The sequence below is a fragment of the Carassius carassius genome, chromosome 17 (genome assembly GCF_963082965.1).
Source record: "Carassius carassius chromosome 17, fCarCar2.1, whole genome shotgun sequence".
Lineage (NCBI taxonomy): Eukaryota > Metazoa > Chordata > Actinopteri > Cypriniformes > Cyprinidae > Carassius > Carassius carassius.
In genome coordinates, this window is record NC_081771.1 from 23,249,879 (window position 1) to 23,268,369 (window position 18,491).

The 18,491-nt window shown below is 39.0% G+C and overlaps 1 protein-coding gene across 2 annotated transcripts in view; it reads left to right on the forward strand.

Annotated features, from left to right (window-relative positions):
• ppp1r12c (protein phosphatase 1, regulatory subunit 12C) overlaps positions 1-18,491 on the forward strand; it is a 54,000-nt gene that overhangs the window by 13,349 nt on the left and 22,160 nt on the right. For both annotated transcript variants that reach the window (XM_059571304.1, XM_059571305.1), the window contains exons 5-6: positions 10,482-10,600; positions 11,293-11,446. In XM_059571304.1, the coding sequence (XP_059427287.1) occupies positions 10,482-10,600; positions 11,293-11,446 (273 nt within the window). The remainder of the gene's footprint in view (positions 1-10,481; positions 10,601-11,292; positions 11,447-18,491) is intronic.

An 18,491-nucleotide genomic window follows, 5' to 3' on the forward strand; every position in this document is an offset into this window, starting at 1 on the left:
ATTCTTCTAATGATGTAGCAAGTACATCGGGTGTTATGGAAAGTGTTCCCGGTTCTGGTTTACCTAATTAATGCAGCCTAAAAATCCTTTAACGGATTTGGATATTAAAAGCATATTAGTATGTTATGTGTTAGCCAGGTTAAAGAGATGGGTCTTTAATCTAGATTTAAACTGCAAGAGTGTGTCTGCCTCCTGAACAATGTTTAGGCGCCAAATAGGAAAAGGATCTGCCGCCCGCAGTTGATTTTGATATTCTAGGTATTATCAAATTGCCTGAGTTTTAAGAACGTAGCGGACGTAGAGGATTATAATGTAAAAGGAGCTCACTCAAATACTGAGGTGCTAAACCATTCAGGGCTTTATAAGTAATAAGCAATATTTTAAAATTTATTCGATGTTTGATAGGGAGCCGTGCAGTGTTGACAGGACCGTGCTAATATGGTCATACTTCCTGGTTCTAGTAAGAACTCTTGCTGCTGCATTTTGGACTAGCTGTAGTTTGTTTACTAAGCGTGCAGAACAACCACCCAATAAAGCATTTCAATAATCTAACCTTGAGGTCATAAATGCATGGATTAACATTACAGCATTTGGCATTGAGAGCATAGGCCGTAATTTAGATATATTTTTGAGATGGAAAAATGCAGTTTTACAAATGCTAGAAATGGGGCTTTCTAAGGAAAGATTGCGATCAAATAGCACACCTAGGTTCCTAACTGATGATGAAGAATTGACAGAGTAGCCATCAAGTCTTAGACAGTGTTCTAGGTTATTACATGCAGAGTTTTTAGGTCGTATAATTAACACCTCTGTTTTTTTTTCAGAATTTAGCAGTAAGAAATTACTCGTCATCCAGTTTTTTATGTCGACTACTGTATGTATTCCATTAGTTTTTCAAATTGGTGTGTTTCACCGGGCCGCGAAGAAATATAGAGCTGAGTATCATCAGCATAACAGTGAAAGCTAACACCATGTTTCCTGATGATATCTCCCAAGGGTAACATATAGAGCGTGAAGAGTAGCGGCCCTAGTATTGAGCCTTGAGGTACTCCATACTGCACTTGTGATCGATATGATACCTCTTCATTCACTGCTACGAATTGATGTCGGTCATATAAGTACGATTTAAACCATGCTAATGCACTTCCATTAATGCCAACAAAGTGTTCAAGTCTATGCAAAAGAATGTTGTGGTCAATTGTGTCAAACGCAGCACTAAGATCCAATAGAACTAACAGATAGATACAACCACGATCAGATGATAAGAGCAGGTCATTTGTAACTCTAAGGCCGGGTTCACACCGCAAGCTGCAGCAGAGCAGAAGCAGCGCGTTAGCAGCAGGTAGGCAGAGCAGAAGCAGCGCGCGCCTATTTTGCTTTCACACCGGCAGCGGAGGCAGCGCGCAACTGAACAGCGGATTTTGGTCCCAGTACTCTATAATTACGTTCGCATTGCTTTAATTCCATTTAAAATACATTTAAATAAAAAGACTTGGCAAGAAGCTTTTTTAATTAATAATTTCATTGTTACTTTTGTTGCATCTTTGTTTTGCTGTCTTTGTTTTCCGTGCAGTACGTGTTATTGATAGAAGAAAGGCCATCGTGCTATATTTGTTATTAAGGAGACTATGAAAAAGACGCATACTTTGGGTTCATCCCATTAACCGACGTAGGAGAGAACATGGTGCATATTAGCCTACTATCTTGTTACTGGGTTTGTTTGCAATCAAATTTACCAAAGGACACCCTGAAAACCAATTTAATAAACGGTTTTAAATTATGTGTATATTGTAAATAGTTCACAGCCTTGACTTCCTGCTCATCTTGAAATCAGCATTTACTTGTTTATTATATATGCATGTATCACCTGCTTTTGTTATTTGTGTGCTTATGTGTAATTTAGAAATTGTAAATAAATGGTTCCAATTGAATCAATTTTGAATCAAATAGCCTATTGAGTTGTTCGCTCGTGTGCCAGCAAAAGAGTCAAAAACACTATAAAATTACTTACCATCTGCAATAAGAGCCGCTGCAACTTCATCCCATGCTTTTTCCTTCTCCTGCAAGTCTTTGTAAAGTATATTGTGTGGATCATAAAGAACTTGATATTTCTCAACTTCCACGATGAGACGAGTGTCGTCCATTATTGTCTTTCCAGGTGCACTCTGAAGACCACCGCCTGTGACACCACGTGCTGTTGTTTATGATTGTCAGCACGACATCCGTTCTTCTGCCAATATATAGGCCTAGTTATAAGAATACGACTACTACTAATAATAAATAAATCTCCAAGGCTAAACTAGCAATATAAATTATTTAAAGTTGTTTTTGTATTTCGGCAAAAACGTTTATTTTTGGATAGAACTGTAAGTACTTTAACAGATTTTGTAAAAAAAAAAAAAAAAAAAATTATAAAATAATAATAAAAATAAAAATTATAATAAAAAAATGTGATTTTAAATATCATACATTGTTATGTAATTTGCTAAGAACACAGTAGATATCATTAATGCAAATTTTGGGCAAAATTCCTTTTTCGTTTCAGTACATGTGTATTTTGGCCCTGATCATTGTCACTTTATCTTCTATACATATTTTTTTATATTAATTTTCTTTCCTAACATCCAGTTCTTGTTAAAACACCCTATATGTGCTTTTTTGTGCATTTAGAGCACTTTTTGTGTGAAATCATATTTATTTTGTCCACCAAATGTGTACTTTCACTTTAACTGAGCGTCAGCAGCGCAGCAAAAATAGACCCAGCGCCGAAACGATCGCGGCACTGCTGCTTCTGCTCTGCTTCTGCTACGCTCTGCCGCGCAGCCTCTGCGTGCGGTGTGAACGCTCTAATCTGTTAACATAGGCACCGAAAAAAATACGCGCTGCTTCTGCTCTGCTGCAGCTTGCGGTGTGAACCCGGCCTAAGGAGAGCAGTCTCAGTACTATGATACGGTCTAAATCCTGACTGGAAATCCTCACATATACCATTTTTCTCTAAGAAGGAATATAATTGTGAGGATACCACCTTTTCTAGTATCTTGGACAGAAAAGGGAGATTCGAGATTGGTCTATAGTTAACTAGTTCTTTGGGGTCAAGTTGTGGTTTTTTTGATGAGAGGCTTAATAACAGGCCAGTTTGAAGGTTTTGGGGACATATCCTAGATAAGAAGATAAAAAGATAAAACTAATCGAACAAAGTCATCCTAAGTGTGGGAGCACTTTACTTTGAGCCTTCAAAAAAGAAGAGTAACCTGTAAACTCTGCACTACTGAACTGTTTAACTGTTTAAGACTTTTATTTGTGCAGATTCTCCAGTACAATGTTGTTTGCAAATGTTTACTCGTAAAAGCTGATAACATTGCTTTTTAACAGTTAACATTTAAAGCTCTACAAACATGTTCTGTGATCAGTTTGTCGTTTACCAGTTCATAATTCAGTCTTGCAGCCTAATTATGACTGAATGAGAGAGGTAAATGTTTAAATATATTTGAAATGCACTTTTTTTCCCCTAAGTATTCACTTCTCTTTTTCACACAGCAGGTTTTTTGTGTGTGTCCAATTTTTTTTTTCTGGACAACCTTCTGATGGATTTTACTTTAAAATGTGAGTTCCATTCAGGTTTCATGCCATTGGCACTTTATTCGAAGGATTGTTTACAATTTCACAGCATAGGTGGGCGTACACGGTGCGATTTTTGCTGTCGTACGAGTTCGCATGCGATTTTTTTCAATCGTGTGGAAATCGCGTATGCTCGTATGGTCGCGGCTCGTATCATTTCCGATGAATTACGAGCCGAGCAGAGTGGCTTACGAGCACTTCCCGACCTCCCGATCATTTTTAAACATGTCTAAAAAGTTCGTGAGCTATCGGTTTGAATTCGTGACATGTGTGCGGTTGAACGAGCCGATTTGTTGATTTATCTGAAGTTGACCAATCACGAACTAGGAAAACCACAGAAGAAGAAACAGGAACAGGGCAGCGCCACGGCGAATGTGGACTATTGACCAGAAGGATAAACTCGCTGAAGTCTGACAGGAACAGCGAGCGCTGTATGATGTTTCTAGCAACGTGTACCATGCTTTTTAGTTCTCTCTCTCTCGCGCGCTCTCTCTCTCACACACGCATTATGTAGTTTACAGGGACTCTCCATAGACGTAACTGTATTCTATACTGTATATCCCCATACACTACCTCTATCCATTACGGAAAATGCATGTTTAAAATTTCTATTAAACACCGTATAGTATTTTTTTAAAGCCATTTGGTTTACGAGGGCACAGGAATTGTCCTCACAAACCATGTTTACATTGTAATACCCATTTCAGATATTTATAAACCTACAAGAACACACACACACACACACACACAGGGTGACCAAACGTCCCGGTTTCCTATTGCTGAAAAATAACATGTACGTGTAGGAAACAGTCACGGCTTGTATCAATATTGTATATGCAGTTATGGGAGAGAGAGCAGTTATATTAGGCGCGTTCGACTTGAAGCAGCGCTGCACAGAATGACATCACCTGTATGGCATCAAAGTACCGCGAGAGCGAGTCGAATGCATTGGATATGTGTGCTCTCTTAGCGCTCTCACGGTACTTTAATGTAATACCTTCTGTGCGTGCAGCGGTGCTTCAAGTCGAACTTCGTGTGATTGTTTCTGGAATTCGCAGGTTGTAAAATCGTGTCGTATATCATCTCGTCCGTACGATTTTCAGATAAACACACTCGTGCCGTGTGCGTGGACATACGATCTTCCGACCATCCGAATTCGCACCGTGTACGCCCGCCTTAAGCTATGAAGCTGTTTCCCAAAGCTGTTTCCCAGGTATAAGCTGTGTGTTTACAGGAAAAAAATAATAAAATGCAATGTACTGCAATCTTATTCTGTTTTATTCTTATTCTTCGTGAAAATATGTTCTGAAAGATTCCTTAATAAGCTTTGTTCGGGATGTTAAACTACTTTAGAAGCCCTGAGGACTGCCATGGTGAAAACATTATTTGAAATCTCCTTGCAAAATTTGCTAGAGTACGTATGGGTCAGTGTTTTGATTGCAGAAGAGTTCGACATAGGATTACTAACACATAATAAAACACAACTCCAGGTATATTTTTGATGAGGATATGACAATGCAAAATGGTTAAAATCTCTAAAAAGTATATGTTGAATGATAAAGACCCTTTATTCATAATTTACTTGGGGAAAAATGGGCAAAACTAAAATATAAGTACATAAACCGATTAATCGTAAAAATAATCAACAGATTAATCGATTATCAAAATAATCGTTAGTTGCAGCCCTAAAGTTTATACAATTTTCCTCGCCTATAGTAGAGAATGAGTGGAACTGTTCCTCAGGGGGTCTATAGTGCACTGTCTGATGCGATACTGTAGCTGACGGCTAAATGGTTACCATTTTATCTCTAATAGTATTGATTTTAGAAGTAAAGTAGTTCATAAAGTCATTACTGCTGTGATGTTGGGAAATGTCAACACTTGTTGAGGCTTTGTTTTTCGTTAATTTAGTGACTATTGAACAAATACCAGGGGTTATGTTTGTTTTCTTCTAAAAGAGAAGAAAAGTAATCGGATCTAGCAGTTTTTAATGCTTTTCTGTAGGATAGGTTACTTTCCCGCCAAGCAATACGAAATACCTGTAGTTTTGTTTTCCTCCAACTGCGCTCCATTTTTCGGGCTGCTCTCTTTTGGGTGCGAGTATGCTCATTATACCTTGGTGTCATACTGGTTTCCTTATCCTTGTCAGTGAACAATGGCTATGTGTAGTTAATGCTGCTCCATGTGATAGCACGCATGTGATGGAGATTTACAGCTGATTACAGAACCGACTTTACTGATGAGATGTGCATTAAATATTACATGCAATTTATCGTTCAGCCCTAGGGATGGGAACCCTGTTCTTTGAAAAGAACCGGAACCGTGAGCAATTTCTAAGTTTCGGTTCCGAAAACGATTCTGGTGCAACACGTGACCAAGCGCTGTGAGCAGCCTTGCGCCGGTGTTCTGAATATTCGACGTTTCCCGTAAAAAGCAGCGGTTCTCAATTGCAGTCCTCGCGCCGCACTGCTCTGCACATTTTGAACGTTTTTCTTGGCGCTTCAGACATTTGTTCTATTCGAACATTACGAAAAATAACCATGGTTTTTTTATAGTAAAACTGTAGTAAACCATGGTTTTTTGGCGTGTTGACTACCATTTGTATAATCAGAGATTTACTACAAATACCATGGTTAAACTATGGTTAATTTAGCAAAACCATGGTTAATTTGTGGTTACCATGGATTAACTATAGTAACCATGGTTTTTTGGTTTTATTTGTAGTAAAACCATGGTTAATTTTCGTAAGGGCTGCGAAGTGGACATCACAGGATATTCAGCCATGATTCCAGTTGGAAGCGAACGTAGCTATATGTTCTAATCAAAGTGCATTGAAGTGTGCAAGACGTGAATTTAAATTGTATTGATTTACAGAGGTATATGATGTCACAGTTGTCCATGTTTAAAGAACAAATCAGTGAATGAATGTTTCGATGTGATGTAAATTTCAACAGATTTCCCCTGCTCAGGGAGTAGGGAGCAATGAACAACACAGTTCATGCACGGAGTTCATTTCTAACGAGCTGATTATCTGAATCAGGTGTGTTAACAAAGAGAAACGTGCAAAATATGCAGAGCAGTGGGGCGCGAGGACTGGAATTGAGAACCGCTGCCGTAAAGGATATCACGAACTGAATAACATACACGCCTCCCTGCCTCATTAATTACTGAGCACATTGATTCCAATAATGCGCATTCCACAGACTCGTTGCGTTGTCCCGTCTTTAATTGCCGAACACATTGTTTATCATGACTGTATGTGCACTCGCGCCTTTGATAACTGCACATCGTTTTGTCTGACTGTACATCTAACGGCAGCGCACTGCACCTGCCGCCACTAAATTACATTATATTTGTCCCATATTGTCATTAATATACATACTGGCTCCAACTTGGACCACTAAATAAATAGACTGCTATTGTTATGCAAGTATGAGGGGTAGATTATTTAGTGTACAGGTCATTTCAAGAGTGATAAGCAAAGTGATAGAAAATATTTATTTTAATGCATTTTAAATGTTTAAAATGTGGAAACCACTCATTGCATCACACCATCTCCTGACTGCATTATTATTTGTAAAATAGGGACTTTATGGAGAGTGTGTATACGTTTAACCGTTTATATTTCATTAATTAAGGGAAATTAACAAGTGTCTCAGCCCTCAAGGGACTATTTGGCCAACCAGCTTATTCCTGCTTGAAAAGCAAAACGTTATTGATAGTGTAAAAAACATCAACTTTGAAACACATGCTGATTGATGGACTAGCATTACTCAGCTTTACTTACTACCTTCCAGCAATGCTACATTCAGTGAAGGTAAAATAGTAAAAAACATCTGTACACTGTAATATATGTTGCATTTTGACATTGCCAACCTTTAAATTAAGTTGACAGTAAGTAATAAACAGTATTGAGCATTGAGTAGTTGAGTATTGTGCATTTTTCCTTACCACTATTTCTTAATAATTGTTTAATGATTTTAATGGAACCGGAACCGGAATCAGAACCAGAACCGTTAGGTGGAACTGGAACCGGAATCGGAACTGGAAAATTTCTAACAATTCCCAACCCTATTCAGCCCTAACTGAATTTAATCAGTAATATATTTAAATTAATGATATGTGTTGAAAATGTCTAAAATGTTTATTTTTTAGCTGGCTTTGAAGTTCCTGGCTGTTTCAAATGTGATTGTTCTGTTCTGAGATTAATTCACAATGTAGCACAGCCTTAAGGCCATTATTAGTTGTATTAGTCTGTTATTACTATGGCTATAATCAGCTACATGTAACTATTTAATTGCACAGTATTCTGTGATTCATGAAAAACTGCACCGAATATTAACATTTGTAGTTGTAAAAAAAATTGCACATTCATTCCCCAAATGAATTTTACATAATCAAAATCCTTTCAATACAATTTATTCAGCCAGTTTTACAATATCTACTTGGCTTTATCTCTGAGACAAGCACATACAGTATTACTGGCAGGAACAACCAGGTTGCCAGACAGAAACTGCAATGAGTGGGTGTCCTACATGTGGTTTTTCCTCCACGAGAAGGATGTGGGGGTGAGTGCGGCCAGTAATAGAGCCTGTGTAAATCATCCTCAAGTAATCTGCTCTCTCTGGAATGGTTTGTTCTGTGGGTCCAGGGGAGAACTGCATGCAAATAGCATGAGCAGACACCTCCATCCACAGGAAGTTGCTGCAGATGATGCATTAAGTGCACTTAAAATTTGTCATGCTTTAAACAAGTTTATCCTAAACACAGAAATTCATCATTTTTCCCAGTCCTCTATATATTAAATACACATATTTTGATTGAAACATTTTACTTAACAAATTTCTTAAGTGACATCATATTTCTGTATATAATTACTGACATGCCAGAACAATACTGTGCAGTGAAAATAATATTCTTTGGTGTGCAGTTATATGGTGAACATATGTCAGCAGTTACTGCACCTTAGCACTGCTTTTTTGTATTTTACTACTACATGTATTTAAGAGTACTTCAGCAATGAAGCATTTCATGGGTTGAAATGACTCTGAGAGTTGTACCAGCATAATTATTTTTTAATAAGTTGCTTATGTTGTGACAGTTTTTGTGGACAGAATTGTGTGATTTTGAAGGGTTTACATTTTTTTTCCAAATATTTCTGCCTCAACAAGTGATAGAAATACTTACACTGCTGTGAATGATATTATCCCAGTTAGCATGTACAACCCGAATTCCGGAAAAGTTGGGACGTTTTTAAAATTTTAATAAAATGAAAACTAAAGGAATTTCAAATCACATGAGCCAATATTTTATTCACGATAGAACATAGATAACGTAGCAAATGTTTAAACTGAGAAATTTTACACTTTTATCCACTTAATTAGCTCATTTAAAATTTAATGCCTGCTACAGGTCTCAAAAAAGTTGGCACGGGGGCAACAAATGGCTAAAAAAGCAAGCAGTTTTGAAAAGATTCAGCTGGGAGAACATCTAGTGATTAATTAAGTTAATTGATATCAGGTCTGTAACATGATTAGCTATAAAAGCTTTGTCTTAGAGAAGCAGAGTCTCTCAGAAGTAAAGATGGGCAGAGGCTCTCCAATCTGTGAAAGACTGCGTAAAAGAATTGTGGAAAACTTTAAAAACAATGTTCCTCAACGTCAAATTGCAAAGGCTTTGCAAATCTCATCATCTACAGTGCATAACATCATCAAAAGATTCAGAGAAACTGGAGAAATCTCTGTGCGTAAGGGACAAGGCCGGAGACCTTTATTGGATGCCCGTGGTCTTCGGGCTCTCAGACGACACTGCATCACTCATCGGCATGATTGTGTCAATGACATTACTAAATGGGCCCAGGAATACTTTCAGAAACCACTGTCGGTAAACAAAATCCGCCGTGCCATCAGCAGATGCCAACTAAAGCTCTATCATGCAAAAAGGAAGCCATATGTGAAAATGGTCCAGAAGCGCCGTCGTGTCCTGTGGGCCAAGGTTCATTTAAAATGGACTATTTCAAAGTGGAATAGTGTTTTATGGTCAGACGAGTTTAAATTTGACATTCTTGTTGGAAATCACGGACGCCGTGTCCTCCGGGCTAAAGAGGAGGGAGACCTTCCGGCATGTTATCAGCGTTCAGTTCAAAAGCCAGCATCTCTGATGGTATGGGGGTGCATAAGTGCATACGGTATGGGCAGCTTGCATGTTTTGGAAGGCTCTGTGAATGCTGAAAGGTATATAAAGGTTTTAGAGCAACATATGCTTCCCTCCAAACAACGTCTATTTCAGGGAAGGCCTTGTTTATTTCAGCAGGACAATGCAAAACCACATACTGCAGCTATAACAACAGCATGGCTTCGTCGTAGAAGAGTCCGGGTGCTAACCTGGCCTGACTGCAGTCCAGATCTTTCACCTATAGAGAACATTTGGCGCATCATTAAATGAAAAATACGTCAAAGACGACTACGAACTCTTCAGCAGCTGGAAATCTATATAAGGCAAGAATGGGACCAAATTCCAACAGCAAAACTCCAGCAAATCATAGCCTCAATGCCCAGACGTCTTCAAACTGTTTTGAAAAGAAAAGGAGATGCTACACCATGGTAAACATGCCCCGTCCCAACTATTTTGAGACCTGTAGCAGAAATCAAAATTGAAATGAGCTCATTTTGTGCATAAAATTGTAAACTTTCTCAGTTTAAACATTTGCTATGTTATCTATGTTCTATTGTGAATAAAATATTGGCTCATGTGATTTGAAAGTCTTTTAGTTTTCATTTTATTAAAATTTAAAAAACGTCCCAACTTTTCCGGAATTCAGGTTGTATTATACTGTGCTTATTTTCTGGTGCTGTCACTATTAGATTTCTGCTCAAGCATGGTGCATCTCTCTGCTTGGTGAACTGTGATGGTGATGTGCCAATGGATATTGCAGAGGATGAGGCCACAGAGACACTGCTGCAAGAACACACATTGACACAGGGTTAGTCAACAGAACATCTGAAATGTCACATCATAAATACACTTACATGTAAATCAATTAAATTTAGAGGTATCAGAAATTAAAGTATGCTATATTTACTCAGAAATATCACCCAGCCCAAGTTAGTTTGAGTACAGGTGCAGGACAGAATGTGGTAAATATAAAAGCACAAATGTCCACATACTGATTTTATTAAACAACTTGAAACTAAAAAAAAAAAATTACCTGATGAAGACTTAAATGTTATTGCATCAATATCATTAAGGGATAGTTCACCCAAAAATGTAAACTCTGTCATGATGCCCTTTGAAAATGGTATGACTTTCTGTACATACATCGGAAGTCAATGATAACCAAAACTGTCTGGTTACCAGCATTATTCAAATATCTTATTACAGGATATAGATTTAAAACAATATGAGGGTAAGTAATCAATGACAGAATTTTCATTGTTGGGCATAATATCTATTTAGTATGTGGACTCAAAACAGTTTGAACACAAAGTTAACAAAAGATTTTTAAACACATTGTATTATTTTTTTTACAGTAGATAATAAAGATTTACCTTCTCACATACCTTAATTTTCATTTACATTCATTCATTTACCGGTATATTCATAGTTAGATACATTTTTTATAATTATTCTCTGCAAAACTGTATGGGACCTTATAATTAGTCCATCTCTCATCAGATGTGGAAGCAGCTAAGCGGGCAGAAGAGGAGTGGATCATGCGTGATGCCCGCCACTGGCTCACAAAGGGGCTGCCTGCTAATCTGTGCCACCCCCGGACTGGTGCTACTCCGTTACATGTAGCAGCAGCTAAAGGATATTTGGAGGCCATTAAGTAAGTGTGAATGCAAAAAGAGAAATGTTTCCTCATGAGTTTCCTCTTGGCTTTCACAAAATGTTTACTAATATGATAACATTAACATCATATAAAGCAAATCTATTTAGTCTCTTTCTCAGCAGATAGTTTTACCCCAGACTTCTGGTATCTCAGTGATTAAACCCTAGAGACCATTCCACCATTATTCAACCAGGTTAACACCCCATGCTCATGCAGAATGTTCCGCTACGCCATTGGGCAGTTCTCTGAGCACAAAGCAACAATTGTTTACTTCCTGTCTCTTTGCAAAGTGGAAAAGGAGTGGAGGCCTGTGCCGATGTTTTTTCAGCACAGTTTCCATCCCACTGAGTTGTTTAGAGCTGAAGTCACATCAGCTTCCTCTACAATGCATGATATTTCACAACTTGACAGAAGGGAAAAACAAATAGTTTGTCAGTGTCTAGTGTTTGAGAGCCCCCTCCACCCCCACCTATTTATCGCTGGTTATTCTTTAGAATTAAAAATATCCCTAGAGATCAACATATGGGAATGTAATGCTGTGAAAATGTTTTATTTTTTATTTTTATGGAATGTTGCATTTTTATGGAATGTTGCAATGTATCAAAATCTCAATGTATCAGAATCAGAATCAGAATCAGAAAGAGCTTTATTGCCAAGTATGCTTGCGCATACAAGGAATTTGTTTTAGTGACATAAGCTTCCAGTAAACAGACACACAACAACACACAGAGAAAAAAAAAAAAAAAAAAAAAAAAAAAATTACGGGAGAATTACAAATTGGCAAATAAATAAGTGTATAAACAATTGTGCTATAAATGATAATGGAATAGGATCGAGTGAGATGCAGGAATGTTCTAGGATGGAGGGGTAACAAATAAATATAAGGATATTGCACATTTTTGCATAAGCATAAGTTTAAGTGGGAAACATTTAACTGTTCATGAGGTAGATTGCCTGGGGGAAGAAACTATTCTTGTGCCTTGCTGTTCTTGTATTTGCGGCTCTGAGGCGCCGGCCAGATGGCAAAAGTTCAAAGATGGGGTGACTTGGATGTGAGGGATCCAGAGTGATTTTCTGAGTCCTTTTCCTCACTCTGGATGTGTACAGTTCTTGGAGGGTGGGCAGGGGAGCACCAATAATCCTTTCAGCAGTCCGAACAGTTCTCTGTAGTCTTCTGATATCTGATTTTGTAGCTGAACCAAACCAGACAGTAATTGAAGTACACAGGACTGACTCAATGACGGCTGAGTAGAACTGTTTCAGCAGCTCCTGTGGCAGGTTAAACTTCCTCAGCTGGCGAAGGAAGTACAACCTTTGTTGGGCTTTTTTCACAATGGAGCCAATGTGATTGTCCCACTTCAGGTCCTGAGAGATGGTGGTTCCCAGGAATCTGAATGACTCCACTGCAGCCACAGTGCTGTTCATGATGGTGAGTGGGGAAAGTGCAGGGGGGTTTCTCCTAAAGTCCACAGTCATCTCCACTGTTTTGAGCGTGTTCAGCTCCAGGTTGTTAAGACTGCACCAGACAGCCAGCTGCTCAACCTCCTGTCTGTAAGCAGACTCGTCACCATCCTGGATGAGGCCGATGACTGTAGTGTCGTCTGCAAACTTCAGGAGCTTGACAGAGGGGTCTTTAGAGGTGCAGTCGTTGGTGTACAGGGAGAAGAGCAGAGGGGAGAGAACACATCCCTGAGGGGCACCAGTGTTGGTGGAGCAGCTGTTTGACATGAATTTCCCCAGTCTCACTAACTGTTGCCTATCTGTCAGAAAGCTGGTGATCCACTGACAGATAGAGCTAGGAACAGAGAGCTGGGTCAGTTTGGTCTGGAGGGTTGTTGGGATGATGGTGTTGAAAGCCGAACTAAAGTCCACAAACAGGATCCTCACATAAGTCCCTGTTTTGTCCAGATGTTGCAGGATGAAGTGCAATGCCATGTTGATTGCATCATCCACGGACCTGTTTGCTCGGTACGCAAACTGCAGGGGGTCCAGTAAGGGTCCAGTGATGTCCTTCAGATAAGCCAGAACCAGTTTTTCAAACGACTTCATGACGACAGACGTTAGAGCCACAGGTCTGTAGTCGTTAAGTCCTGTTATCTTGGGTTTCTTTGGAATGGGGATTATGGTGGAGCGTTTGAAGCAGGAAGGCACTTCACACAACTCCAGAGATCTGTTGAAGATCTGTGAAAAGATGGGGGCCAGCTGGTCAGCACAGATTTTCAGACAGGCTGGTGTAACGCCATCTGGGCCTGGTGCTTTTCTTCTTTTGTTTTTCTTGAAGACCTGGCGCACATCATCTTCACAGATTTGAAGAGCAGGAGGTATGGAGAGGGGGATTGCAGGAGGTGTTAATGGTTGTGTAGGGAGATGGTCAGAGTGGGTGTTGGGGGTTTCAAATCTACAATAAAACTCATTCAGGTCGTTAGCAAGTCGTTGATTAGCCTCAGTGCAAGGGGATGGTGTCTTGTAGTTTGTGATGGCTCTCAGTCCTCTCCAAACTGAAGTAGAGTCGTTGGAAGTAAACTGGTCTTCCAACTTTTTAGCATAGGTCTTTTTAGCCGCTCTAATCTCTTTGTTCAGTGTGTTCCTGGCCTGATTGTACAAGACCCTGTCCCCATTTCTGTAGGCATCCTCTTTGGCCTGACGAAGGTGTCTGAGTTTTACTGTAAACCATGGCTTATCATTGTTGAATGTTAAATAAGTCCTGGTAGGAATGCATATATCCTCACAGAAACTAATATAGGATGTTACAGTCTCTGTGAGTTCGTCCAGATCGGTGGTAGCAGCTTCAAAAACGCTCCAGTCTGTGATGTCAAAACAAGATTGTAAATCCTGCTCTGTTTCGCTGGTCCATCTCTTCACAGTCTTTACTACAGGTTTAGCAGATTTAAGTTTCTGCTTGTAGGTCGGTATAAGATGAACCAGACAGTGATCAGAACGTCCCAAAGCTGCTCGTGGAACAGAGTGATATGCATCCTTTATTGTGGTGTAACAGTGATCCAGTATATTACTGTCTCTGGTGGGACAGGTAACATGCTGTCTGTATTTTGGCAGTTCACGGGAGAGATTGGCTTTATTAAAGTCCCCAAGAATGATTAAAACAGAGTCCGGGTGTTGTTGTTCTGTGTCTGTGATCTGATCAGCGAGTTTCTGTAAAGCTGAGCTCACATGTGCTTGAGGTGGAATGTAAACACTGACCAGAATGAGCGAGTGAAACTCCCGCGGCGAATAGAACGGCTTGCAGTTGATAAACTGCGTTTCTAGATCAGGACAGCACATCTTCTTTAACACAGTTACATCTGTACACCACCGTTCATTGATGTAAAAGCATGTCCCGCCGCCGCGCGATTTCCCCGTTGATTCTGCGTCGCGATCCGCTCTAATGTATAACTTGAAAATATGAGCGAAGACAGAGACAGAGACAAAAGAGTTAAAGGGTAAGTTCACCCAAAATGAAAATTAGCTGATTTCCATAAAATCCATTAAAAAAAAAAGTGTCTCACATTGCTCCCCGGTGATCAAAGGCCTCCTGTAGCGAATTGATGCGTTTTTGTAAGAAAAATATCCATATTCAAAATGTAACAATCACTTTAATGTAGCTTGCACCAACAGTTGTACACAGAAGCAGCTCCTGGGCTGATGGTGTATGAGGTCAGCATTGCACATTATTTTGAAAACGTAACTAGAATTCATATATGAATTTCAGTTTATTCAAAGGAATTTAGTGTTTCATACCCTTTAAAATGCCACCTTTAAAATGGTCACTAGGTTTTGATACAGTGCTTGTGTCTTCACAATGTACTGAATAGTGCTGTGTTCGATACATCGATACGACGTGAGATTTGAGGATACTAGTATCGATCCAACTGTTTCTATCGATATCTTGGCACATGTGTGGCAGTGGGCCGCGCTTAATTTGAATACAAGAACACCATTTTAAATGGAGAGGAATGGAGATTTCTTTAAAAAAAAATAATGAATAGAGTACAATTTATAGGCTACAATAGTTGTGCTCCGCAGAGGAGCACAACTGGGTTGCCTGATATACAGAGTCATAATCCCTGAAACAGAGCTACCCACTTGCGCAATATGGAAATATCTGATAAAGGTGACCTTTTCTTTGTCAACCTGTCAACCATGTGTATGCGCATTCTATCCACTATGGATAAACTCGCTGGCTTTCTGAAAACACAGTTAAGCTCGCAGTTTAGCTATCTCCACTTCAAAAAACACATTATTTTCCTCTATGCCCTGCCTTTCTGAAACGTGTCGATTTTTACAAAGCTCTTCGTTCTGAAAAGTGAGGTGCGCACTGATTGGCCAGATATCCAGTGCATAGTGATTGGCCAAATACCTCAACCGTGTGACAGAAATGTTATGCCCCTTACCATACTGTAATGCTGTGTCCCCCACACGACGAGACAAATCTAGTAAAACCCATTATAAACGAGTTCAGTGGGGACATTATTAATGATTATAATGACTTAGGGGCTGTTCACATATTGCGTCTTTTGAGCGCTCAAGTTCGTTATTTCAAATGTAGACGCGTGGTATGCGCGCTCATAATGGAAGCGACGCGCACGCGGTGCGACGCGCTCGTTTTTTCCAGGCACGTCCGCACCGCATCGAGTTAAAAACATTGCAAGCGCACCACAGGTCATGTAGCTTCCTCACCTTTTCCGTACTAACGTTGAAAGCTCAGCCAAGATGAAGGAACAGCTGATCATAGCTGTATATGGATTGCCATTTTAAAATTAATTTAGTAGCAGAGCTACTGCAAGCAATTTTTAGTGCTGCAAATCCATTTATCCATTGCTGAAATGTTCGCGTCTTCATGGAGAGAGCAGGACATGGTTGCTTAGCAACAGCAGACGCTTCAGGAGCGCAAGTGCCCAAAGGCTTTTGGAAAAAATCAGAAAGTAACGCGCCTAGCGTTTTCCATGCATTTTTAGGCACGATATGTAAACGCCCCCTTATATTGTCTTTTTATCATTGAGTTGTGTATCGCTCAGCTTAAACATAAAACCATGTCTGCATTTGTGATCGGAGAAACGACAAACAACAAGCGCTGCTCTACACTGATCAGTGGCAAATTCTTTAAATATGAAAACTTACTTATAGACTTACAGACTGTGTGTCAAAACTGCCAGACTGTCCTTGCAAAGTTGTTATTGCCCCACCTTATAGAAATAGACACTGGCATTGTAGGCTACTCTCTCAGGAATCCGTCGTCGTCCTCCATAAAATGCACTGCACACATCTGAATATTAGGGTTGAACTGTTCCGGAACAGAGTTGTAAATACAACTTAACCACATATTTTTTAACCATGTTTATTGTTTATTGTAAAATGGATCCCCATTAGCTATCACCAAAGTGAACGAGCTAGTCTTCCTGGGGTCCACAACAAAAATAAATCACATAATGTTAATATAGCAACAATATAGCACTACAACTTAGTCTGAATAAATGATTACAGTATTACATTCATAAAATAAATATGTCCTTTCCTTATTCAAATTTTTAAATAGTGCATTCTCAGATGGTACCTAAAAGAGTCTTTGCCATTCATTTTACGTATATTCAATGGGCAATTATTCCAATGATTGATGGCACAATTAATAACAGTTCTCTTTAAAGCATTTGATTTTGGGCGTGGTAACATCATCAGGCCATCATCCACAGACCTAGTCACATGAGAATGTACCTGATCACACCTAACAATTTGGTTATATAAAAAAACTGGTTGAGAAGAATAGACAATGTAAAAAACTTAATTGTATTAAAAACTTCTCCACCGTTAACCATGAGAGCTGACAGTGCATACTAATAGTATTTGTTCTAATGGGACAATGTAATACTAACCTAGCAGCTCTGTTTTGGATCGTTTGTAATTTCTTTAGTTGACCTTTTAGATATAGATGACCATATAGGGGCACAATAATCCAAATGACAAACAATTAAAGATTTAGCCACCTGCTGCACAATGTGTGTGTGGGGACAAAAGAAAGACATTTCCTCACCATAGAGATACCACTACCCATCTTCTTCACTATGGTATCAATGTAGTCTACCCATGACAGCTTACTATCCACTATTGTGCCCAGTAATTTTACTTTATCTACCTGTTCTATAGGTTCCCCATACAAGTTCAAACTCATCTTTGGAATTAATGACAATTTATGACTCGATTCAAAAATAATTGATTTGGTTTTTGAGATATTCAGCACTAACTTATTCTGTTTTATCCAATCAGAAACCATATTTAACTATGATAAAAACATAAAAAAAAAACATAATCCAGTTCACTGACAGTTTTTGCAGCATAATACAATGTGGAATCATCAGCATACATTTGTACAGTTAATTTAAACAAAACAGATGGTAAATCATTTGTGAAGATGGCGTATAAAAGTGGTCCCAGGCAGCTCCCTTGCGGAGCCCCTCAGTCCAAGACCTTAGAGTGAGACCAGCTGCCAGTGTAATAAATCCGCTGATAAACCTGCAAGTGCTAGTCTGCCATCTTTAGGTAAGGGAATAATTTTACTTCTTTCCAAATAGTGGGAAAAACACCTTTCATTAAACATGCATTTAATATTTGTCATAACAGACTGCAAACATAGTCAACCGCCAGGCTAATTACTTTACTGTCCAGTATATCAGTACATACTGAGCTGTGTTCAGGCAGAGACTTCAACAACTTTTTTACTTCCGGCTCATCAACATTATTAAACTGGAAAGTACAACTCTTATCTAACATCACATCTTTTTTTTTAATAAATTTTAGGTAATTAGAATCAGTATTGTCCATATTCTGCCTTAGTGCATGGACCCTATTTATGTAGAAAAAATTAAAATAATTCGCTATATCAGATGGTTTGGTCAAAAACTTGCCTTGTGACTCCACAAAGGAAGCCCCTCCAGATGTCCTCCTCCCCATTATTTCATTAAGGGTTTTGCAGAGCTCTTTACCATCTTGTTTTACAGCATTTATTCTCTGCATGTAATAATCTTTTTTCATCAATCTATTCAGTTTAGTAACC